Below are 27,039 nucleotides of genomic sequence, written 5' to 3'. Positions count from 1 at the left end.
TTCCTTTTAATTGTTTTATTCTGCTCCATCACTGCTTTTTAAATCCTTATCCTTGCCCTACAGTTATATATAGCTTTGTGAAAATTTGTCATATAAGATTAAAACTGATTTGCCTTTAGATATAGGAGTTCCAATATCCCTTTGATTGTTTGAAGAATACATAGGGGGAGGCAAGGAAAGACCTGCATGATAAGTTACAAAAGACAGGAATTTCCTCACAGAAAAGCAGCAGGAGTTTCCTTGTCAGGAACCTCAGCCAGTGGTGTCCCCAGCTTAGAAGTTGCCATCGGACTGCAGAGTGTTATGCAGATAAATCGTGGTTCTGGCTTGCCCTCTAATGTCATTCTTTGATTCCTCCCTCTGTTAACATGGCATTAGCATTTTGGTCTGACTGAGAACAAGACCCTGTGCAAATGCCTCATGACGTGTAAAAAGCTGCTTTTATGTGCAAAGTGAGCTGTTTTTCTGTTCACTATGCCCATCATAGAAATTCAGCTTCTGCGTCTTAAATCACCTGGAATTCCTTTGCATTTGCAAGTTCCATTTTAAGTCAAAATATTAAAATACAAAGAGTGGAAATGACTTTTTCCCCTCCAAACTACAGAACAACAAAGTTAGTTGGTTACCGGCAGCGAGAGTCAAAAGGCAGCATAACCCAGACACACAAAGTTAGTAGATTTCCAGTGAAAGATGAAATCCTTGAGGAGGAGATTCTTAAGGGTCACTTTAAAGTGAGCTCTGAAGAAAGGAGAACATTAAAACAATCTCATTTATGGAAAAAGCATCATTTCTTGCCAGACATTTGTTTTCACTGTCTTCTCAAACTGGAGTCACCTTTGGACCCCCTTGCTTTACATAAAAGGCAGATTTTTTTTCCCCGAGAAAATAACAGTTATAATTAAACTCATTGAGTTAAATGTATAGAAATTTGTTGCTTTTAACTTTAAACAGCCGTGTAACTGGATCTCGGCAGAATGTAGTCAGTCCTGGGCAAGGATTTTTCCCCCTTTCCAATAACGCTATTCCAGGGGAAGCTAGTTACAGTGTGACACATGCCTGGTTCTCGGGAGATTCGGACAAAAGAGAAGGTTAGAGGGTTAGGAGAGCCTGATGCTATTCAACGAGATATTTGAGTCGAATTTCCACACCAGAATTTTGCATCATACGGAATTCAGACAGTGTCAGAGTTGGGGGGAGGGGAGAAAGAGGAAGGGCGGGTAAAGGTGTCCTCGCAGGTTAAAAGTTAAAATAAGGTCCTTTATTTCTGTCTCTGGTGGCACAGGGCCTTAAAGACCCTGTGACACATTTTGGAAGTGTTGCTTTAAAATAGATTTTTATGTTTGAGGATCTGTAAAGGGAACTATTGGGTACTTAATGGATTCTGTGTTTGTCTGCTGAAGTCACCACATGGCCAATATCTACCTCATTAATTTGTAAAGTACTTTGGCCCGCCTGGAGAGTATGCACTGTATTAAAACCATTTTTATACCCAGATTCTTCTTGTCTAATAATTATAAAATGTTCAGCATCTGAAGAAAACTGTCTGAATGCCAGAATATTGGTCTTGGAATAATCCATGCAGAAAAATTTGGTCTCTATTGAAGACTTTTTTCATCAGGTCAGATACCCAGACTCAACTGTGAAAATGGAAAATGGAAACTAAATTTTTAACAATGGATTCCATAGTTTGTTTTGACTGCCAGGATGTTATTGTCATTGGAGTTTACTACTCTACGGCTTAGGAAAAACAAGTTTATGTATTCTGAGTAGTGTCTTTAACCATTTTCCTTGTAACCAGTGTCTTTATCAAGTTGATATTAGTTTTATAAATGTTTTTCATATTCAGATTATTTTTTTTTGTCTTTTCCAAATTACATCCTATTTACATTCATAGAAGTATGAAGTTTATCCACACTGTGGGTCCTTCATACTTTGGATTGTTTTCTCCTTTATGCAAAGTAATTAAATTACGTTTTTGTCTGTCTTTTTTTTTTTTTTTTTTGCGGTACGCGGGCGTCTCACTGTTGCGGCCTCTCCCATTGCGGAGCACAGGCTCCGGACGCGCAGGCTCAGCGGCCATGGCTCACGGGCCCAGCTGCTCCGCGGCATGTGGGATCTTCCCGGACCGGGGCACGAACCCGCGTCCCCTGCATTGGCAGGCGGACTCTCAACCACTGCACCACCAGGGAAGCCCTAAATTACGTTTTTAAAAGGAGTTCCTCCTGCCTTACTTCAAAACCCCTTTACGACCTGTCAGGATTTTCAAGTTGTCGTATGACAAAATTCTCAGAGTCTGAGAAGCTAAATGTCAGGGGTGCGGGTAGTGTATTGGTATTTAAGCTCCGCCCACAAAGCTAAAGCAGGAACAAAGTCAGGAGCTGTTATTCTTTTTATTTTTATTTATTTTATTTTTTGCGGTACGCGGGCCTCTCACTATTGCGGCCTCTCCCGTTGCGGAGCACAGGCTCCGGACGCGCAGGCTCAGTGGCCATGGCTCACGGGCCCAGCCGCTCTGCGGCACGTGGGATCTTCCCGGACCGGGGCGCGAACCCGTGTCCCCTGCATCGGCAGGCGGACTCTCAACCACTGCGCCACCAGGGAAGCCCTGTTATTCTTTTTGATGACTGCTATTCTGTTTGTGACTGCTGTGCGTTTTCATTTATTTTTCAAATTAAACACTACGTAAAAGACCCTGTGTAGAGGTTTTGGAAGTGACAAAAATCAGCTAAAGAGAGTCTTGGTAAAAGGAACTTAGTAGAAGTGATAAGACGTAAACACTGGTGACTGTAACACTGATAGAGTGATGAATACGAGTGGTTGTAGTTGTTGAAGTTGCAGTATCTTCTGAAGCTTCATGGGTCCTAATGAGTTTAACTATGGCCTTGAGTTTCAAAAAGTTCTCAAGAGGCAGAAATGGGGGGAGAATTCTGGCTTTTGTACAGGGACGTGGAAAGGCGCAAAGGTTGGAGTATTCATGTAATGCTTAGAGTGACTGGTCAAGTTTGCCTTGAGTAGATTTTGTGTAAGAACATAGTAAGATGAAAGCCTGAAGGATGTTAGATATCAGATGATGGAAACTTGAGAGAAGTTGGGAATACCGTCCAATAATCAAATGGAAACAAATGGCAGTTTTGAACAAAGAGGAATCGGGTTAAAACAGTCCTTTATTTTATGTATTGAAGTGTAGTTGATTTACAGTGTTGTGTTAATTTCTGCTGTAAAGCAACGTGATTCAGTTATACATATATATACACATTCTTTTTTTATATTCTTTCCATTATGGTTTATCATAGGACATTGAATACAGATCTCTGTGCTATACAGTAGGACCTTGTTGTTTATCCGTTCTATATATACCAGTTTGCATCTGCTAACCCCGAACTCCCACTCCATCCCTCCCCCAACCTGGCAGCACAGAGCCACCTTCACCCCAGAATTCCAGTGGAATGTGGAGCAGTTAATCTTGCAGGGTCCAAGAGCCCTGTCATCTTTTGTTACAATTCATGCCCTTCAATTATGTGTCCTCTCCCATGTCCTCATGCTGTCATTTCTCTGTCCTTTCTTTCCTCTTCAACATTTGGGCAGCATTTTCATTGTACACGCTACTTTACGTACACTTTTAGCCTCTTGGTCAACAGTTCTTCAAAACCCTGGCCTTACAAACACTGATTCTTTCCCAGGAGGCACCCCTCTCCTGTGCTTTGTAAGTGGAGGGCACTCATTCCCCCACTTTGCATCCATCTCAGTGCTGGGGGCAGGTGGAGATCTAAAGATTGACATTATTATTATTTTTTTAACCTTGCATTGGAAAGAAAGAGTACTTTTAAGCTCATGTTAACTAAGCATCTAACTTTCTTCAACAGCTGCCTCATTTTTTGCCACAGCTGGAATCTGGGGCAACCTCGCCATGAACACAGGAAAATCTCACCCTAACTCTTAGGGTTTCTCAACATCAGCATCATCTTTTTTGTTTTTTAATTTTTTTAAATTTTTTATTGGAGTATAATTGCTTTACAATGGTGTGTTAGTTTCTGCTTTACAACAAAATGAATCAGTTATATATACACATATGTTCCCATATCTCTTCCCTCTTGCGTCTCCCTCCCACCCTCCCTATCCCACCCCTCTAAGGTGGTCACAAAGCACTGAGCTGATCTCCCCGTGCTATGCGGCTGCTTCCCACTAGCTATCTACCTTACGTGTGGTAGTGTGTATATGTCCATGCCTCTCTCTCGCTTTGTCACAGCTTACAAGACCCAGCATCATCTTTTGGTCAGTGACCGTGTAACCTCATTTTCTCCCCTTTTCACCATCCCACTCACTCAGTCACACTAACAGCCCTCTTTCTGATGTCGTATCTATTGTGAACGGTAACTTTCGGCTACAGACCTAAGTTAAGCCTCTGGACCCTTGTATTCGTCTTTGAATCTATTGAGTCTCTTCTGGATTCACTTCCTCCACTTCTAGCGGAGGCCACGAAGAACATGGTTTCACTAGTCTCTTAACCATGTCTTTTATTTCATGTCCCCTGTCCTTCTTTTCCTCCAAACACCCAATTCTCAAATGATTCATCAGACTGCCTTGTTACTGCCTATGTATAGACTGCTGGCTAATACTGGGGGGGAAAAAAAAAAAGAAAAACCAAACAGGTGTGTGGACTGACTTAATGATCTCCAGCTGGAGGTGCTTTCTCAGTGCAACCTTAGGGTCAATTACAGAGGTGCAGGTTTTGATTCAAAGGGTGTACATAATTTTACTTTTGGTACATATTGACAAATTGCCTTCAGAAAGTGTTTGACTAATGCAGACTCCTATGAAAAGTAAATCAGAGTGCCTGTCTTTAAATTCTTGCCAATACAGGGAATTATCTATTTCACTTTCCCCAGTCTGATGGGCAAAACAATATTCATGCATTCTTGTTTCATTTTGCATTTCTTACCCTAACTTGTGCACGTCTTACCTTCTGTAGGGCTTATTGACCAGCCGAATATATATTTTTTTCTTCTGAGTAATACCTGTACATTGCTTTCTTGCTTTATTTTTTTAAATTAAGGGGTTTGCTTTTTTGTTGATTACTAAGAAATCTTAATGTATTAGTAATTGTTTCCCTCTGGTAATATGGAAGGAATTAAATTTGGTTTCATTTATGCTAGTGATTATTTTAAAAATCCATATGTAAAAATAATTTAAGCCTGTATTTCTCAAGTCATGATTTTCAGACATCAAACTATATATCACTCCCATAGGAAAGTAAGGGAGCTATCATACCTTTGCTTTCACGATTCTTTTTTCTCTTCCCACAGTCTAGTTTTTGTTAGTATAAATAAGGATTTTTATCCCAATATATTATAGCAAAATCATTATATTGAAATGTTGTTACTTTTATTTCAAGCATTATCATAACATTTCACAACTGTTACTTAAAAGTAATATGTTTAAATGGATTCAATACTCATTGACCGTCCTTTTGTAACTTACTTATCTAATTTCTTAATTTGAATTGAGCCTTCTCTTTGGTGAGAGTATTTGTTTTCCAAAGGGAACATGGCTGGTGATGTACCTTCTGAATCCTTGTAGAATTGAGTGTATCTTTTTAAGGCCTGTTTTCATGAACAGTGACTTGGATGAGGATGAACTTCTCTTCATCTTCTCTTTCATTTCTGAGCCTTTAATACAACGCATCGTGTTTCCGAAGAGAAATCTGAGACAACCTTGAGAATTATTTTTCACTGTGTGTGTGTGTCCTGTGTGTGTTGGGGGTGGGGATTTTTATAGGTTTCCTTCTTTATCCTTAAAGTCCCAGGACAAGTAGCATATATCATGGTGTTAATCTTTGTTTGTTTTTTTTGGAATGCAGTAAGCTGTTCTTAGCTGAATGTTCAGAAAACTTTTCTAATCACTAAATGCTGGATCTGGTATGTCTTTGTGTTTATATCCTAATTATTTGTTTTTTCAAATAATTAGTTTTTTCAAAACTAATGTTTTTAGTTTCTTCCTTTTATATCCAAATTAAATAAGAACGTGTATATGCTCTAATGTCCATTCATTCATCAGCGTATTCCGATCACCTCAAGCCCCTTTTATAAGAGCTCTTCTTCTTCCACTCAGGCTCTTTATTTTGGTATTTTCATGGCCACTCGCTTAACTGTATTCACTTTTCATCTCACACACTCCTCCTTGGAGTCCTCATTCACAACCATGATTCGCTCTAGAACTATTTCTATACTTGTGATTATGAAATCTCTAATTCCTAGATTTATATTGTCATAGTGCAGTCAGTGATCTTTCAAAATTCAAGTATTCTTCTTCTAAGTTTTAAGATGCCTGAGTATGGTGCAAAGATGCTCAATGACTTAGCTCCTACAGCTGCACAGCCTCATGTCCTGTAAATCCTCCCTGTGTACCTTTCCTTCCAGTGATGCTGAACTCTTGGGTCTTGCCGTGAATCACTCTTTCTTGCTTTGTATAACCACACACGTTCCTGACTTTGCCAGGACTCCTCTCCCCCCTACTATTTATTGAGCTTAACCCTACTTCTCCTTTAACTTATTTGGCATCAGATTCTTCAGGAAACATTTTCTCATCTCAAACCCTGAATGAGATGTGCTTAATCCTTCTGTGAAATCATCACAATTAACTCAGTGCTCTACATTTGTATCCCCAACTAGACCAAGGAACTTGAGGTCAAAGATTGTACCATATTTACTGATGTTCCCTTCAGGGCCTGGCATCATGTCTGACTGTTGTCAGTTCTCAATAAATATTTTTATGAATGAATGAATGGAGTGATGAACGAATGATGGCATCATCCAACGTTGTAATAAAGAGATTTGGAAAATAGGGCAGTCAGTTTGGAAGCTCCTATGATAACACAGATGAGAGGTACTGATGGATTGAATAAGCAGCAGGAGAAAACTAAAGGCAAAAGCAGGTTTATGAGGCAAATAAATAGGAAACTGAAAATTTCGTTAGTAATTGGGAAGTTTAGAGGAGCAGTGAAGATGACCCTAAAGTTTTGAACAAAGTTCTTCACAACTTGGTTTGCAGGTAGGAGTTAGAAACAGGAGCCTTCCTGAACATTTGGGTTGTGTATTGCAGCCTATTTTCTACTCCCCTCCCCATACTCTCCACCCCTTACCCCTAGTGTTTTCAGTGACTTCTGTCTCCAAAACAACCTTCAGAGTGAAAACTGTTTTCTTTCTAAAATACAAATGTGATTACATGCCTCCTTTGTTTAAATCAACTCTATGCTCACCCTTACTTACACTTTAGAGAATGAATTCTCCTCTGAGCAACTCTTTCAAGACCCTTTACAATGTGCTAGCCTGTCCATGTAGCCTCTTGTCCTTCTAAGTATCTTGAGCTTTAACTGCGATGTTTTCTGAGTCTCTGAAAACTATGCTTAATGCTCTTCATTCAAGTTCTTCCTGCGTGCCTTCATTCATGGTTCCTTCTGCCTTGTACCTTTCTTCCTCTCCCTCTTAACCCCTAGTTCTTTTGTACACATATTTTAATGACCAGCACAAATGCAAATTCCTTTATAAAAAGCACGCTAAATCCCTTTCCCCTTTTCTCCTCTGTGCTCCTGTAGCCTTTTTTTCCTATTGGTCATACAACATTTCTTTATAGGTAGATTTCATTAGACATTTATAGGTAGATTTTGCATTAAGTAGATTTTGAATTTATTGAAGGCAAATACTTTCTTCATTTATGTGTGTCAAGAACATAGAAAAATGCCTGCTGCATGGTGGATGTTTAATATAAATAAATATGTAAACAAATGGAATTGAGTGAGTTTGGTAAAGAATGATGATATTGAGAAAAAAGTGATATGTGATAGACTGAAAAGCTCAATGTATTTTTTAAATGATGAGTGAACACTTAAAACTTTGCTGATTTCTACATAAATCCTCTCTTTCTTTATCCTGAACAAAATTCTCTCTCCCATGATTGTTGATCACTTTGTAGTCTCTTCCATTGATGGTGATTGTATAGCTCACTGCTCTCTTTGCTCCAATAAGTTAAAAAAAAATCATACTATGACTTAAATTAGTGATTCTCTTTTTTTCCCTCACGTTTTGTCTCACGCTGAATTCTACAATATCGTTTGCTCTTCACAAATGTACTCACATTCAGCCTTTTCAGAATTCTGTTAAAGCCCAGAAGATAACTGGAATTTCCTTAAAAATAATACACATTTTCTTCACTTTTCATATCAAGGAAAATAAATACACAAACATTTGGCTTTCTCTTGCATTCCCTAGAACTCTTTTTTCTTTTGCATTTGGCATTTTTGATCTTTTTGATTTTTCACGGTTCTGTCTCTGTATTCTGTCTGGTATCAGAAACAATGTTGCTCCCTAGTAAATATGAGGTAGTGAGAATGACAATCATAAACATTGTCAGCTACTTGGAAAGAGATGTTATTTAAACTGTGTGTTCTGAATGCTCTTCCCTTTAAATAGAATGAATTTCCTACTCCATTCCTGCTCAATATCTAACCGCTTGCATTTTCTTCTAGGTTGTTTCTTAGCGGCTTTCGTAATACCTATCAATTTAGTGTCTTCTGCAGATTTCATGAACAGACTGATTCCTCTTGTGGATCATCAATGACAACCTTAAGTAAAATTGGAATTCCCCGATTAATTCCATAAATATGTAGTTTTAAATGACAGGGCTTGAATTCAAATTCATATAAAATGTTATTTCAAGTAAGATTGAACTTTTATACCTATGTGGTTCCTCAGTGCCATTATATTTCAGTTTTATTCATTTTGTGTTTTGCTCCTTTGCAGTAGCCTGTGCTAAGGTCGTCCATTAAAATAGACAGTCCTTCTAAACTCTGGTTGGAGTGCAAGTGGTGTAGCCCCTTGGGGAGGTAAATGTAATTTGTTTGATTGGATACTCAAGCTTTTCAATTGTTTTATTTCCTTAGAGAAACAGAACCTTTCTAGCTTTCAGGTCAATTGGTGTAATGGTTGGATCCAGACGGAGTGACACTTTCTCCCCCTTGTAAGTCTCTGGTTCCTCAGAGAAATCCTTGAGCAATCTGTTGACAACTTGCTGTCATCTAGCTGGTCTAATGGTATAAATGACTTAGACACTGATTCCGAGGAGCGTGAAAACCTAATGGTGAAGTGAAATTTTGAGAAGTGTAATGCACTCTCAAGTGCATTAAGGATAAGGTACTTGGGCAGCTCCCCATGTTTATTTTCTTCCAGGGAGTTTTTTTAGGTCTTTGCTGTTTTTTTGCTAGGGAAAGAAATTGACCATTTTAACGTGCTCAGACACAGTAGCAGCTGATCACCAATGCTACCATTGGGAGGTAGGGAAAAGAATGCAATGATTAGGACACGTGTTGTAGGAATCTAGGAAAGCAGAAAGCAGATGAGATCGGGTTGGCAGAAGAAACCACAGCCCAAAATACACATAGGAGAGAAAAGCCGTGGCGGATGAGAGAACTGAGTCGTGGGTGTCGTAAGCCTGGAGCTGACAGACTCTGTGGGCAGGAGGATACGTGGGGACGACTGCCGGGGACAGGACTTGGCAGACAGCACCTGGAGTGACCGTCTGGATCAGCTTCTCCCACTTTTCCCCATCAGATGGCATCAGGCAGTGGAGACGGTTGACCTCAGTTTGGAGTGTAGAGTGTGGGCTCTAGGCCAGAAGAAGGCAGGCTGATGCAACCCGGGTGAAAGGGGATCCTTGCAGCGAGAAAATGAGTTGTGCTGCTTACCTGCTCTTGTCCTGTAGTTTTTGGATCTGATCTAGACTGAACAGAAACACATCCACAGGGAGATCCAACCTCCCCCTAAGAGGAGTTTCAGAGATGGAAACAGAAAGAATGGATGGGGAAAAATCGCGGAGAGTAGAAACAGTTATGTTAAAGTTGCGGAAAGAAATGCTTTCGAGTTAGAAGGGTTTTGTGCTAGTGCTGGGACTAATGCGATGACCTGATTAGAGCTGATGTTATTTTGTGAGTGCACGTGTGTGCGCGTGCGCGTGTGTAGGCATGGATGAGGGATGGATGCAGAAAGGAAAGAAAAACTAAATCATAAATATATTGAGAGAAAAGTTAATTAAAATATGATAACATGATAGAAAGTTATTAAGTGATTATTTAGGCTGGCTTGTGCATTAAAGGACTCTGAGGTGGCAATATATAAGTGAGATCTGAGTGGCAATAAGGACTTAGCTAACCCTACATCCCTTCATCCTGACGACCTGTATTAGAAAAAAAGTCTCAGAAGTCCTAAAATCTCAGCCTAAATTGAGTATGTAAACATTATAATTCAAAGGTGAATTTGTGGAAGGTAGAGGTAAACTACTACCTAATTATACTTAATGGAAAGTTACAGTCATTTACAAACGTCCATTGTTTACAAGTATTAGGAGATAACAAAACACTAGTGAAGTATCCTGAACAGTAAGTATGGCGTGGGAGACAATGGATGTTATGCTGATTTTTATATTATCTATTGTAAACTTAGCAATTCTCCCCCTAACCTTTCAATTGTCTTACCCTTTAATAGTCACCTTCATTCTTGATTTGCTCTTTCTAAAAATATATTGGAAGCAGTTGTAAACTCATTGTTATTCTCTTTAACAAGTTAAATCAACACGCAAATATTTCTCCCACCGGTTATATTTGTCCTGGGTCTCACGATCCTGGGACCTGTCAGCCTTTGGAGAAGGTTAATCCAGGCTTTGCAGAAAGAGATGAACTATATTCCAAACACACCACCAAATTTAGAGGGTTTTTTTTTTTGACAGCTGCTGCTTACCTGGGGGAAAATGGTTTGGAAAGAAATATGTAAGAATTGGACTGTATAAATGTGAATTATAAAAAGACAAAATGAATATTATTTTCAAGAGCACCACTTGAATCTGGTGATCCAATTGCTAATACGATGTTCTTCAGATGATAATAAAAGCGTTCATTTATTTTGCCAAATTGATGACACAATCTTAGTGTTTTTTTGTTGTGCAGGGGTAAAAGAAAGGAAACTTTGCTGAATGTTGTACATTTGACCCATAAATAGCTACTTTTGTTTTTAGGGCTGATATAATCCTTACCTTAAAAGAATGCCTATTTGCTGCCGTCATTTTTCTGTCTAAACCGAATTAAATGTGTGTGCTTCTCCATTACTGATTGAAGAAAAAACTGCTTAGACAATTACTGTCTCACCAGGTTTAGGGCAGAGAGCACCCCCTTTAAACAAGGGTCACCGTGAAGACCTTATTCTCAATTCTAGAGCGTCTTTAAAGATAAAGCGATTCACATCAGATTTCATGATATAGTTCTCTAAAGGAGGTGAAAGAGATTCACATTTTTCCTTTGGCCTAAAATGGCTCTTCTTCATTTAGTTTATGAGACACATTTTCAATAAGTTTTGCTCCTACAGCTGGAAACTAAAACGAAAACAAAAAAAATTAAAAGGACACACAATGGCAGGACGATAGGTACTTGTAGAAAAGCATGTGTTTCTTTTAGGAATGTAAAATTAATAATCCATTAATTATTTAATGGAATATTCCACCTTTGTTGATAATTTTAGTAGGAGTAACTCCTGCAGGGTGGAAGCAGGCATTTTACCTCTGTTTTATTTATACGGCAGGACTCCATTTCAACTTACAAATTACTGCTTAGGCTCTTTAAGATACCAGTTGAATACTGGCATGGACTTGAGTTTTTGGATTGTACACAGAAATGATTTCCTATATATTCATCTACATATTGAGGGCTGGATTGCTGACCCTCGGACTTTGGGTCAGGAGTGAGTTCACATCTTTGTCTTACTCCCTGAAAGTATAAACAGGAATCCAGCGTCCAACATTTTCAGGCATGATTTGACCTAGTTATTTGCAACTTTATAATTTAAAGAGGTTTAAAAATCTGGAAAAGATTTGGGGAAAAAGTGAGAAAGATGACTTTAAATTCAACACATTGAAAAGAAAATAATTTTAAAAAAGGATTGATCAGTATACATGGAAGGCTTGGGATAACTTATAAGCCTCTTTCCATTTTCTTATTTCTTGCGTTTTCTGTATTCCTTCCCGCAACTCACTTATTCCCTACCTTCTACCACTTCTGCCTTTTGCTAATTTCTATTAACCTGTCAAGTTAGTTTAGTTAATCCTTCAATCCTTAGTTTAGATGAAGCTTCATTCATTCAATGAAGATTTAATAAGTTCCTAATATTTGCTAGTCACCGTTCTGGGGAATGAGGGGACAATAGTGAACAAAACGGTAAAGGAAACAAAGCCAACCCTCTTCTTATGGAGTTCAGATTTTAGGCAGGAAAAGGAGACTAAATAAAACAGAAAAATAAATAAAATATGCAATATGTTTGATGTGGGTAAAGAGAATAGTCTCATAGGGAAGGGGGTTAGCATGGATCGGGCTACAATTTTAGATAGGGTATTAGGAGGGGTTTTGCTAAAATGACAGTTAAGGAAACATCTGAAGGAGATGAGGGAATAAGCCAGCAGGTGTCTGTGGAAGCAACGTCAAGGAGAAGAAATAGAAAATGCAAAGGCTTTGAGGAAAATAGGTGCCTGGAATGTTTGTGGAGGACAGTGTAGCTAGATCAGAGAGCACAGGGGCATACTAATAAAAGATAAGCCAGAGGTAGCAGGGAGACAGATTGGGTAGAAATCTGTAGAACTTTTACTCAGTGTAAAAACCCATTGGTTTGGGCTTCCCTGGTGGCGCAGTGGTTGGGAGTCCGCCTGCCGATGCAGGGGACGTGGGTTCGTGCCCCGGTCCGGGAGGATCCCACATGCCGCGGAGCGGCTGGGCCCGTGAGCCATGGCCGCTGGGCCTGCGCGTCCGGAGCCTGTGCTCCGCAACGGGAGAGGCCACAACAGTGAGAGGCCTGCGTACCGCAAAAAAAAAAAAAAAAAAAAACAAAAAACCCCATTGGTTTACATGCGGTAAATCAGTGAAGTTAGACCACACCTTCACACCATACGCAAAAGTAAACACAAAATGGCTTAAAGACTTAAATATAAGACACGACACCATAAAACTCCTAGAAGAGAACATAGGCAAAACATTCTCTGCCATAAACTGTACCAATATGTTTTCTTAGGTCAGTCTCCCAAGGCAATAGAAATAAAAGCAAAAATAAACAAATGGGACCTAATCAAACTTACATTCTTTTGTACAGCAAAGGAAACCATAAACAAAATGAAAATACAACTTACAGACTGGGAGAAAATAATTGCAAATAATGCAACTGACAAGGACTTAATTTCCAAAATATACAAACAGCTCATATAACTCAATAACAAAAAAAACCAGCCCAATTGAAAAATGGGCAGAAGACCTAAATAGACATTTCTCTAAAGAAGACATACAGATGGTCAAGAGGCACATGAAAAGATGCTCAACATTGCTAATTATTAGAGAAATGCAAATCAGAACTACAGTGTGGTACTACTTCACACTGGTCAGAATGGCCACCATCAAAAAGTTTACAAATAATAAATGCTGGAGAGGGTATGGAGAAAAAGGAACTGTCCTACACTGTTGGTGGGAATGTAAATTGGTGCAGCCACTATGGAAAGCGGTATGGAGGTTCCTTAAACTAAAAACAGAGTTGTCATATGATCCAGTGATCCCACTTTTGGGCACATATCCCGAGAAAACTCTAATTTTGAAAAGACACATGCACCCAGTGTTCATAGCAGCACTATTTACAATAGCCAAGACATGGAAGCAACCTGAATGTCCATTGACAGATGAATGGATAAAGAAGATGTGGCATATATACAGAATGGAATACTACTCAGCCATAAAAAAGAATGAAATAATGCCATTTGCAGCAACATGGATGGACCTGGAGATTACCATACTAGGTGAAGGAAGTCAGAAAGACAAATACCATATGATATCACTTATACATGGAATCTAAAATATGATACAAATGAACTTATTTACAAAACAGAAACAGACTCATAGACATAGAAAACAAATTTATGGTTACCAAAGGGGAAAGGGGGTGAGGGAGGGATAAATTTGGAGTTTGGGATTAGTGGATAGAAACTACTATATATATAAAATATAGAACAAGGTACTGTGTAGCACAGGGAACCATATTCAATACCTGTAATAAACCATAATGGGAAAAATATGAAAAAAATATATATAATATATATGTCTAACTGAATCACTTTGCTGTACACCAGAAACTAACACAACATTGTAAATCAACCATACTTCAATTGAAAAAAAACCAAAAAACATTTACAGTCTTTTGCAAAAGAGTGACATAATCGGCTTTTGTTTTGTCAAGAATCCTTGGGCCTCTGTCTTGAGAATATACTGAAGGGGAACAGAGATTGAATCTGGGAGGCCAGTTAGGCCATTGCAAAAATCTAGGGAAGAGAGGACTTGGGCTAGTGTTGTAGTGAGAGAGGTGGTGAGCAGTGAGTGGATTCTGGTTATATTTTGAAAGGAGGGCCTCTGGATTTGCTGATGGAATGGGTGAGAGGCATGAAGGAAAGAGAGAAGTGGGGGAGGACCCTAAGGATTTTGGGCTGAGCAACTGGAGGAAGGGAATTGCAATGTTCCAAGGTGGGGAAGGCTGTGGAAGAATCAGGTCTGGGGCAGAAATGTTCTTGAATGATCTAATACTCTTCCAAGAAGAGTTGTTGAATAGAAAGATGGGTATAGGGTCTAGATTAGAAGAAGTCTGAGTCAGAGATAATCATTTGGGAGTCATCAACCTAACGATGGTATTTAAAGAATTGAGGCAAGGTGGTGTTATCAAGGGAGTACTTACTTATAAGCAGAAAGGAGAAGAGATCGAAAGACTGAATCCTGGGGCACTTCAACATTTACAGGTCCAAGAGGATCCATTGAAAGAGACTGAGAGAAGCAGCCTGAGGGGAAAGGGGAATATTATGAGAGTCTGATGTACAGGCAGTCAAATGACAGAGGTATTTCAAGGAGGGGGGAATGATCAGCTCTGTCAATGCCACTGATGGTTCAAGTAAGTTGGAAACTAGGAATTTACCGTTTGCTTTTAGCTTCATGGAACTCATTGGTGACCGTGAGAGGGGAGTTGTGGTGATGCAGCTGGCATCAAAATGTTGATATGCTCGAGCTTGAGTGGCTGGAGGAATGCTTTCATGGAGAGAGTAGCCTGGCACAGGTGTCAGGACCTAAGTGTGATGAAGAGGTCTCTTTGGGGTTGTGTATCTGGTCATGGCAACTGGATTTTGGTTATGTATAAGAGAATTAATCAAATAAGTATGTTTATTGAAGATAATAGGAGCCAGGTTTCTCCCTTTCAGAGAAGAGAGTTGCAAATATGAAAAGAGAAATTAGAATGAACCTTAGAGTATTGGATCAGAATTGAACTTATCAGTGTAATCCCATTTCATGTATGTATGTGTGTGCATAAATATATATATTTATGCACACACATAGATAGACATAGAAATACTATATAAGTCAATGTGTAGGTGTCTGTATCGATCTAATCTATCTTTCTATCTTCATATTCTCTACCTCTGTCCACTAAGAGGGAGTGGGAGGGCTTGGGAGTAATAGGATGAGTATACAGCACTGATTCTTTGTTCCTAAAACCACTTGTCACTTAAGGAACGAGAATTCCTTGGAGAAATGGTTGATTTCAGGGCCAGGCCAGGGAAGTATGGGTCACTCATTGTCTAAACATGGAGCAGCTGGAGCACTGAAATACATATTGAGCACATTTATTATATTCCACTGAATAACAGAAGGATTCATGAGTCCATACAGATACAGTTAAGTGAGTGCAGGCAGTGAAAGCTTAATAAAGAACAGGATATCTGCCCAAAGTATCTGCTCACAAAATGCTTATTAATTGCAAAGAGAAATTTTGTTTTTTTTACATAAAGAAGCCTGGCAGATACCATCTTAATCCAAAAGATTAAAGTTAACATCATCAGTAATGGAACAACTAGAAATTATGTAACACATAAGATGTAATAAGATGATCTCTGAATCACCTGGATCTAGTCAGGAGGAAACAGACAAATTCAGACTGAGAGGCAGTCTACAAAATAGCTAGACTGTAGTCTTCAACAGTGTTAAGATCATGATAGTCAAGGAAAGATTGAAGAACTGTTCTAGATCAAAGGAGACCTGAGAGTTGTGACAACTAAATTCAACATGTGACCCTGGACTGGGTTTGTAATCTACAGAGGACATTTGGGGAATTATTGGCAAAACTTGAATGGTGTCTGAGGATAAGGTGATAAGGATGTGTCAATATTAATTTCCTGATTTTGATGGTTGTATTATGATTATTTAGGAGAATATCTTTTTTTTTTGGTACCAAATGCATTACTGTATTTGGGGATAATGGGTAAATCAGTCAGCAACTTAATCTCAAATGTTTCAGAAAAAACTTCTTGTACTGTTCCTGCTACTTTCCTGTAATATTGAGTTGTTGTTGTTTTTTTTTAAGTAATAAAACCCAGAAACTACTAATTGAGACTAGGAAATAGGAAAAGAGAAACTGGGCAAAGCAAGTATAGGCAGCTCCTAGGAATGCCACTACAGTGGGAAGGAGAGAAATGGGGAAGTATTTGGAGGAGAAGACTTTCTAAGATTATTTTTCTCTTTCTCATCTTTGTCCCTAAGCACTTTATTCATGTTTATTTTATTACATTTTCCCACCTGGCATTGAAAATATTTTTATATGCCAGTTTCCATTACAGAATATAAACTCCTTGAAGAAAAGGTCTGTGTTTTATATATGCTTCATATGTAGCGTAACACTTAGCATATTATAATGTGCTCATTGAATATTCAAACAACTGAAACATTTTCCAAAAAACTATGGTTTTAAATGAAGGGTGTGATGAACAATTTTCTGCCTAAACATGGAAGACAAAATAAGAAGTTGACTTTTTAAGGAGGGGAATCTGTAGGCATAACAAATAAACAACTTCCAGATTTGGGGATATAAAATGCTGAAAAGGTTACTAAGTATTTTACAACTAATTCTAATAATCTTTTCAAAGTCATCTGTTCCATATGGATTACCTAGAGAAAAGAACTAATGATACATTGAGATAATTAAGAGTGTAGAATATTGTGATCATCTCTGTACCAAATGTGAAATTGTGCATGAAATGTTCCTAGACAGTATCTACAGAAAATGGGCTGGCTCTATTCCCATTCCCTAGGAAATCAATAGTAAATCAAACCATTGGCAGATTTTTCTATTTTATATATATGTGTGTGTGTGTGTGTAAATTAATAGCTTTTTTTTGAAGTGAAGAGCATAATTTAGTAGTTTTGGAAGAAGTGGCCATGAGAGTTTTACATCTACTCAAGATAGGACAAAGAAAACTACTTAGATTCCTATGTTAAATTTCTAGAGATTAATTAAGTTGGAGGCTTGTTCTTAGGAGGTTGCAGTATATGGAGAGAGAACTTTAATGGATATCAAGGGTGAGTAGTCAATCCAAAGCATCATACTTGGGGCGAAAATGTAGTACACTTAGGCATGGATCACTTCCAGGGCCTGGCTTGTCTGAGTTACTCAGAGAGGAAAAAACAAAAGTCTGTATGTAGGCGACAGGGGTCTGGTGGGGAGGGGGTGGGGGGATGAACGGGGCAGGGAGGAAGAGAGAAGGGGCCAGGGAAAGGAGTGTTGAAATGAAATGTATGAGCTCATGGGAAGTGAAAAAAAGAAACAAAAACTAGCAAGAAAATCTTGAGGAATATAGCTGTGTCTGAAGTCATTTCCCTGAAGCCATCTTTCATACAAAGAGAATGAGATATAAGATGTTATCAGTAAATCAGACCAGTAGTGGGAACGCATGCACATTGCAAGTACTTGTGGGCAACTCATGCGGTTAATTTCTACCAAACCAACCTTCCATCAACAATTACCTCAACTCTTTTTATCATGTTGTTTGTATAAACATAGCATAGAAAATATTTAATAGACTGGCATATTTATTCATAATTATATGATTCTATAAAAAACCCATGTTAGTAAATAGGGTCACTTTACAAAGGTGAAGAATCGTCGTACGATATATTTTATCTGTTAGAAAATGGTGCCTTTTCTTTATTGCTTACAGTTTCAGAATCGTGTAGATTGTGTTGGTGGTTTTGTTTTTGGAGTATCTATTAGTCAGTCAATCAATTAGTATTTATTGAGCTTCTGCCCAGCATGTAGGGCATGCTCATCAAATTTGCAAATGACACAAATCTTGGAGGATGTTAAATACATTGGATGACAGACATAGCATCCAAAAAGATTTTGACAGCCTGGAGCAATGGGCTGAATCTAACAAGATGAAATATAATGTGGATAAATATAAATTCCTGTCCTTTGGTCCAAAAAACTAACTGCCTATGTATAGGATGGAGTAGATATGCTTTAACAGTGATGTAAGTTTAAAAAAAAAAAAAAAGACTTAGTGTCTTAGTGACTAGTCAGCTCAACTTAATTTGTCAGTTTTAGTTGTATGATGTCATGAAATGTAGCATGCAGTTTTGGATTATATTAAGGCGATAATCTTATTTCAGTTTGGCGAGAGACCACATGTAGAGATTGTAGTATTTCTGGAGCCACATTTTAAGAAGAGAGAGACCCAGAACCATGTCATATTTAGAACACCACAGAAACTGAACACATTTATCTGGAAGAAGACTTAGGAGAAAAATGGTATGTGTGGACTCTCGTGTGGAAAAGGGATCGGATTTTTTTCACGTGGTCTCAATAATTAGAGCTGGGGCCTACGAATTGAAGTTATAAGGAGATATCTTTCAATTCAGTCGTTTATAATAGTAAAAGCTGTTCAAAGATGAAAGGGTTCCCAAAGTCTGCAGAAGCAGAATACTGGAGTAGGTAAACCTCAGTGCCCTCATTTTGGGGATAATAACACGGCAGAGGGGCAATCTGAGAACCCAGTGAGATACTATAAGTAAAGCACTCAGCGCACTGCCTGGCAAACGGCAAGTGATTATATAGCTCATTGGAGTTGTTACTCTTCTTATTATGGGAGGTGTTGATACAAAGCCTGAATCATCACTGTGTTGAGTTAAAGCCAAGAAACTCAATGGGTGGGTCTGATAAACTAGATGGTGATTATTTCTAAATGCTCTCTGGGTGCAATCTCTGAAACCAGTTGTTCTTCTATGTGACTTTGAAGAGTGCAACCTTTTTTTTAAAAAAAATTCTCTGTGATTCCATTTCATTACTTGCAGATAATGCCAAACCTGCCTTGGGCTGTTGTAAGGATAAAAAAAATGAATATATATATAATTTAGAACAATGCTTGACATGCTAGTTTTTCAATAAATGAGAGCACTTTTATAATGCTGAAGTATTCAACAAAGGATCGTTGTAGGATACAGGACTTGAGATATATGTTTTGAAAAATATTAAAAATGTAGGTAAATGAAAAGCAGTAGCAAGGTTATTCCCATATGGAAATAGCTTGAATAAAACATGGAGATGGAATTAAGCATTGTGGGATCATCAGACAGTAAAGAAACCTCACCAGTTAGGTGAGGTTGGCTACTGGTGACCAGTTAGAAATAAAAGAGGATGGAATGAGTGAGGGAAAACCTCAGAAGACCTTTGGTTTGGGATGGTAAGCAGAGTGGCATTCCACATGCTTTCAGGTAGGGGATGAAACATACATGTGATATTTTAAAATAACCTTACGAAGTTTTCAGAATAAATTGCCTTCCTTATGCTTAAAAATTATAGATGGAATAGTTGAATCTTTTATGCAAATCCTTCTTTATCCTAGAAATAGAAATTCTATTTCAGGGCAATTTCTATTTCAGAAAGTCCAAAACACTTTCTCCTCCATAAAGTTTTCCCTTCAGATTCATATCACAGTGGTTTTCTTTTTTGTTTGAAATCCTTAGCATTCAAAATGTTTTTTGTATTTGTATCATCCATCGTCATCTGAGAGTGAATTTGAATTCACGATCTGTTGCCAGATCACTTTGTGTTAAATCTATGAAAAAGGTGTTTTTCAAAAGGCTTAAAATGATTTTGTTTTAAAATGAGACCCATCACATTAATGAAACCGATATTCTTGGGAGGCTTATAAGTTGGTTCTAGGAAGACAAGTCCCACAGAGAAGGTCCAAAAGTAGTTTATACACCACACATTCATGGATGAAGGTGTAACTTCTCAAAGCAACTCCATAAAAAAAGACAACACTGCATTAACTGCACGAAGATTCAGTACATAAGTAAAAAACAACCGTCATCATTTGTAGTGACTCAGACACTATTTAGTATGCTAAAATTACCCCGTTGTTTCATACATACAAGCTCCTTGAGAAAAAGTACAGTGATTTTATTTTCTTGGTGTAACTCATAGTGCCACTGTGGGTGCTGGGTTAATGCCGTATTGAATTAAATTTAAATTAGGAGGATATTGGTAACAGGAAAACTATAAAACTATTTCTCCAATGAGGAGGTCAGCATAGGTACTCTGCCTTTTTGTTTCCCAACCTGAATCAGCAGTTTTTTGTTTTCCTTTTTCTTTGTTGTTGTTCCTGGTGGTGGTGGCCTACAGGAGTAGCATAGCAACAGACATTTGGCGTTTCAGTGGAACAAGTGATTGTTGACAGTTACAAGGTGAACTTGGGTGTATGTTTTCCCTTGGTAGCTTCTCAGCAATTGTGTGAACTTCTGGAATTCTGAATTATGCTCCTCTCTAATCAGGCATGAGAATGGTTAGGAATTCTACATTTTTAAGTCAACTACACTCTCGTGCTCAAAGGAATGAGTACAGCCTATCCCAGGGACACCAAATTTGACTCCCCCAAACAATGGCTAAAATAAAATTTGGAACCCTGAGAGAATGAAGGCTGGAGAATGACTTGCTCCCCTGTATCTTCTTTCCAAAATGTTTTTGGATGTCTTATGAAGGCGTTTAAGGCTTTTTCTACAGCTGCTATTGGTTTTGCCAATTCATTCCTTCAAGCCACACCAATAAACACGTACAAACCCCTCTAATCCTCAGAGAGGTGGAGAAAAAGATAGGTGGGAAGTGCACTGTAGGAGAAGGCTTTCTTTTCACAGGTGAGAAATTCTGTCGTGTATATTCCTATTCCCCTGAATAAATGGCAAGGGGAGCATCATGGTGAGCTATTGCAAGGAGCCACCATCACAGTTACAGTTTCAGTGTGACGGGGCCCCAGACCTGAACTGCAAAGTAGCGTAGAGGATGCTGGAACATAAAACATGGTACAGAACACCAGAGGATTTAATCTTATTTATAAAAAGGTGGTTGCAGGGGGGTGTCACAAACAGGCGACAGTGACTTGGGATCATCATTAATCATGTTTTAAGTACCAGCAAAGTGAAAACATTCTTCTGGAATTCACTGCAGTGACACTGAATCCTTCTACTGAGCAAATATGTGATGAGTCGATAAAAAGAAAAGAAAAAAGAAAGGCCCTGAACTCTTGACTACAGATATAATACAGTGAATACAGAAAATCAAAAGCATGCTTTCTATCTGACTCAAAATAAAGGTGCACTTAAACTTGTAAAAGACAACATTTTTATTTGAATGATATGACAGAACTGTCACAGGAGTGTTACCTGCTATAAAGAAAGCCAAAGAATTATTACCTTTATTAGACCAGTGACACTGAGCTTTAGCCATACATTTCTAACTTCTGTCCCTCTACAGAGACAATTTTCCTTTCTTAAATAAACTGTCATGCTAGTGTTAATATATTGTCGGCTCTCTCACGCTCTGAGAATACTGCTGATATAAAACATGTATATGTTAGATTGGTAATAGTATCTTTAGTGTAGCTGACTAGAACAAATGTGTTTCCCTCATGGCTGTGCTAATGTGATAAAGGCAAATGGGCTGTTCATCAGCTTTTGGCTGGGTAGAGACAGTAGAGATAGAGCCACATTCTTTTTTATGCATTAATACCATCGAGAACTTTTCACGAGTTATATTTCATGTGCCTGCGTGTTGCGCAAAGGTGTTGTAAAACATGAGAGAATGCTACAAATAACAAAGTAGAAAAGCCTGTATCTTTTATAATGATAACAGTCAAACACCAAATGACAGTAACAGGCTGTAAAAAATGGGATGCAAAAAAAAAAAAAACAAAAAACCCACAGGGATGGTGTATATCCAGGTCTGTGAGGAGCTAGTGTGTGATTTTAGGTCTTTATGTTAAAGCTTTGTTTTATAATTAAGTAAAATGCAACACAGGGTCAGTGAGTTTAGGAAAGAACATGAAAGCAGGTTTTAAATGAAAGCAGGTTGGGTAGAGTGGATAAAAGCCATATTGGATAAGTTTTTCAATAAATGATGATGCTAATTTCTAGGTGTATGTGTGTGTGTATGCTTTTTTTTTTTGAGAAGCAGTTTGAAAGGAGTTCACTCATATGATTTAAATATATCAGAGGATGGTTATTTTTGTCAATTTTTGTAAGGCTATTTTAATAAAATTTCATTTTGAATGCTATGATTTGATATTTTTAAATGAAAATGTTAGCATCTGACCTTCAACTACAAGGCATTAAATTTCTCAATGAAGTAATCTGCATAAAAGTTTGATTGAATTAACTGTTCAGGGATCAACACAGACAAAAATTTCATAACTTTTTATGGTGTAATCCAGGGGTGGTCAGACTACACTCACGGGACAAATCTGGCTGGTTACCTGTTTTTATAAAAGTTTTGCTGGAACACATCCGTGCCCATTCACATACATGTTGTCTCTGGCTACTTTCCTATTACAGCAGAGTTGAGCAGTTGTGACCTGGACCGTTTGGACCACAAAACCAAATCACTTGGCAAACAAATAAAAAATATTTTTTCTCTGGCTGTTTACCGAAAATGTTTGTTTACCCCTGATGTAGAGAGTTGTTAGGTTGCCTGATTAATTAGCCTAGAACACGATCAGCAGTTTTTTACGTTATTCTGTATTAGAGAAGTATAGATGAAAATTACCGACTAGATACCAACACCTAAGAAAGTAAATGTTTACGAGGAGCCTTTTGTACTAGCAGCCTAAATTGAATTATATCCATATGTAATGCATTTTTGGTATATCTGGTTTTGAGTATTTTTGCCCTTTGTGTTCATTTCTGTTTGTTTCCAAATATGACCGTAACAAATCTAACTAGTAGCTAAAGAAACAACATGTCTCCAAAAACACTTATAAAGGCATGACAGAGTTGTTAAATATATGGGACAAACAGTTATGCATACCTGTGAATACCCTGGTAGACATGACCCCAGCACAAAACTATAACATATAGGTTTATATCTAGATATACAAACACAAGACGTATTATTGAGCCATTAAAATAAAATTCCAGTCTTTCCAGCTGAGGGAAGTGGAGAAGTAGGAAATTAACTTGAGAAAGACTGCTGAAGTGTAGTTATTATAAAATAAAAGGTTATGCAATCAAAATAATAACGGTGATAATTTCTTACAGGTACATCAAACAAAAATCAGTTTCTTCGTCAATGGTTTGGAAGAGGATAATACAGCTTTTGATTCAAGAACTCTAAGTGGTTCAATTACAGATTTTGCCTCTGGTACTATGCAAATAGGACAGAGCTTAAATGGTAAGAGTCCGACTTCAGAAAATTATTTATTTTATCCAATTACACTGTTTCTTAAAAATTGTGTCAAAAATAGTATTTTAAAATACCCAGGTGTATTTGTTTCCTAGCGCTGCTGTAACACATGAGCACCAACTGGGTGGCAGCTTAATTAAGCAGATTTCATCCTCTGGTGGTTCTGGAGGGTAGAAGTCTGAAATGAAGGATTCAGCATTGGTTTCTTCTGCAGGTTCTGAGGGGAGAATTCATTCCACGCCTCTCTCTTTCTGGTGGCTTCTGGCGATACTTAGTGTTTCTTGACTTGTAGCTGTATAACTTCAATCTTTGCTTCCATCTTCACCTGGCCTTTTCCCCTTCTCTTTTCAGGACACTTGTGACCACATTTAGGACCCACCCTAATCCAGTATTGTCTTGTCTCAAGGTCCTTAATTACATCAGCAAAGACGCTTTTTCCAAATAAACTCACAGTTGCAGGTTGCAGGTAGTCTTATCTTTTGGAGGCCATTATTCAACCCACTATATCAGGGAATCTTTAAAATTAGAACGTCTCTATCATTTATTTTTAAAGTAAGAATACTATGTAATAAACTATATATTTTTTAAATTTATTTTTTATTGAAGTAAAGTTAGATTACAATGTTGTGTTAATTTCTACTGTATAGCAGAGTGACTCAGTTACACACATATATATACATTCTTTTTTTATATATTCTTTTCCATTATGGTTTATCACAGGATATTGAATATAGTTCCCTGTGCTATACAGTAGGACCTTGTTGTTTATCCATTCTATATATACCAGTTTGCATCTGCTAATCCCAAACTCCCACTCCTACCCTCTCCCACTCCCCTCCCCCTTGGCAACCACCAGTCTATTCTCTATGTCCGTGGTTTTGCTTCCATTTCATAGATAGGTTCATTTGTGTCATATTTTAGATTCCACATATAAGTGATATATGGTATTTGTCTTTCTCTTTCTGACTTACTTCACTTAGTATGATAATCTCTAGTTGCATCCATGTTGCTGCAAATGGCATTATTTTGTTCTTTTTTATGGCTGAGTAGTATTCCATTGTTTATATGTACCACATCTTTATCCATTCATCTATTGATGGACATCTAGGCTATTTCCATGTCTTGGCTATTGTGAATAGTGCTGCTATGAACATAAGGGTGGATGTATCTTTTTGAATTATAGTCTTGTCTGGATATATGGCCAGGGGTGGGATTGTTGGATCATATGGTAATTCTATTTTTAGTTTTCTGAGGAACCTCCATACTGTTTTCCACAGTGGCTGCACCAACTTCCATTCCCACCAACAGTGTAGGAGGGTTCCCTTTTCTCCACACTCTCTTCAGCATTTGTTATTTGTAGACTTTTTAATGGTGGTCATTCTGACCGTTGTGAGGTGGGACCTCATTGTAGTTTTGATTTGCTTTTCTCTAATAATTAGCAATGTTGAGCATCTTTTTGTGTGCCTCCTGGCCATCTGTATTTCTTCTTAAATTATATTTTCTTTCTCTTTTTTTCTCAGGTTTGTATTTTATTGTATGGCTATTGTTAAAGTAGGACTTAGAGTATTAGACAGAAACTGGAAAATAATAGTCAACATGGAATAAACTGGATTAATGGTGTTCATATCTTCCCACCCTAAAAATGGGCCATGTAGATTAAGAAGATAATATGCATCACATCCTGAAAAGAGCAGAAGTTGTATTTAGACTTCTCTTGAAATAACTATCACAGTGGTCTATAAAATTGTCTACACTTTAAAATGGGAATGTGAATTATTTTATATTATTAAAAAATGCTCATTATAAGAAAATCCATACAACACAGAACCCTATAAAATAGGAAGCATTTTCCTTTTTTGACCTTCATAGATAGATATAGTTAACTTTGTTATACCCTTCCATCATTTTTGTACATATAGCTAGAGATATGGTTATAAATATAATAATTTTCCAAAAATGAAATTATCGTACATATGCTTTCTCTGGGCCCTCTAAAAATAAATACTTCCGCTCCAAATGTTATGAGAAATGTATCAGTATGCCTTCTCATCGAAAATGGCTGCATTGTGCACAATTGTATAGCTGTACCCAAAACTTTTTAAACAAGATTGTATTGATGAGCATTGAGGTTATTTCTACTCTTTCAATATTATTAGCAGTTATTTGATAGAACACACTAAATATATATATCCATATATTATATCTGTGTCTCTATCTATCATGCCTATACACATATACATATATATGTGCTTGAACAATTGCCTGTGCAGTTCCCTAAGACCTTTTACTTTGGCGTCAATTTCCCTGATTTCAAATCCCGTCTCTCTACTTACTAGCCCTGTGACCTGGAATAACTTTTTAATGTCTCTAAACTGTAGTTACATCCAATTTAAAATCTTGATGATGATGCTATTACAGTCCCATTGTAAGGATCAAATGAGGCTGTGTCATAAAAAGCACTACTGTTTTTCCTGCATCTGGTACCTAGTAGTTGCTTCATATTTGTGGAATGAATGAATACTGTACCGTGTATATACTAACTCATATTGATATGTAATGCTATTATTAGTATTATAATTATTTCCCTAACATGAATCAATAGAAGTTAAATAGGTTGAAATATATGGTCATTTTAAAATTTTAATACATATGAGATTGATTACCCTAAAGCTTAACAACAGATAATCTCCAGAAAGGTTGTGAACATTTACAACCTCACTTAAAAATACAGGTAAGTATCTGCCTCCTTAAACAGTAACTGACCTTACAAATTATCCTTGTTTTTTTCACTTTTATCATTCCTCTCACTGAAAAATGTTTTTGCACACTGCCTTAGAATTATTTGGCCATTAGTGAGGTTCACTGGCTTTCCACATATGTCTTGATAATTTGCATTTCATTTGTTAATTCCTCATACATGTTGTGTGTCTATATTTATAGTCTGGAATTTCTTACTTGTAAAAGCTCATTAATGCTAAGAATATTATGTTACACACGTTTTTGTTAGTTTTTAGATAGTCTGATAACTTTGCATTATAGAAATTTAAAAATATTGTAAGTTTTTAATAAAGGCAAAACATGCATGTAACATAATGCATAAATATTAAGGGGGTACAGCTTTATAAAATTTTAATCCTATGTAATTCTCATCCAGAATGAGATCATCAAACATTTCTTGTATTAAAGACTCCTAGTGAATACCGACTCTAAAGGGAAACAAGAATAGTGTTAGTAAGGACCTCTATTGGCATAGATTAGTGTTGCCTATTCTTGAATTCTCATGTAAATTAAATCATGCAGTAGGTACTCTTTTGTGTCTAATTCCTTTTCTAAGCACTATGCCTGTAAGATTTATCTATATTGTGTGTTGCTATTTCTTTAAGCTTTAGGAAATACTTCTTTACTTTTTCAAAGTGGGTATTCTACCCAAAGA

The 27,039-nt window shown here is 37.5% G+C and overlaps 1 protein-coding gene across 1 annotated transcript in view; it reads left to right on the top strand.

Annotated features, from left to right (window-relative positions):
• Positions 1 to 27,039, top strand: part of USH2A (usherin) — a 773,776-nt gene that overhangs the window by 30,037 nt on the left and 716,700 nt on the right. The window contains exon 3 of the mRNA XM_060289919.1: positions 23,462 to 23,594. Coding sequence (XP_060145902.1) covers positions 23,462 to 23,594 — 133 coding nt within the window. The remainder of the gene's footprint in view (positions 1 to 23,461; positions 23,595 to 27,039) is intronic.

Source organism: Globicephala melas, chromosome 1, assembly GCF_963455315.2.
Source record: "Globicephala melas chromosome 1, mGloMel1.2, whole genome shotgun sequence".
NCBI lineage: Eukaryota > Metazoa > Chordata > Mammalia > Artiodactyla > Delphinidae > Globicephala > Globicephala melas.
Note: the sequence above shows the minus strand (reverse complement) of the source record. Positions and strands in the feature narration are given on the sequence as shown.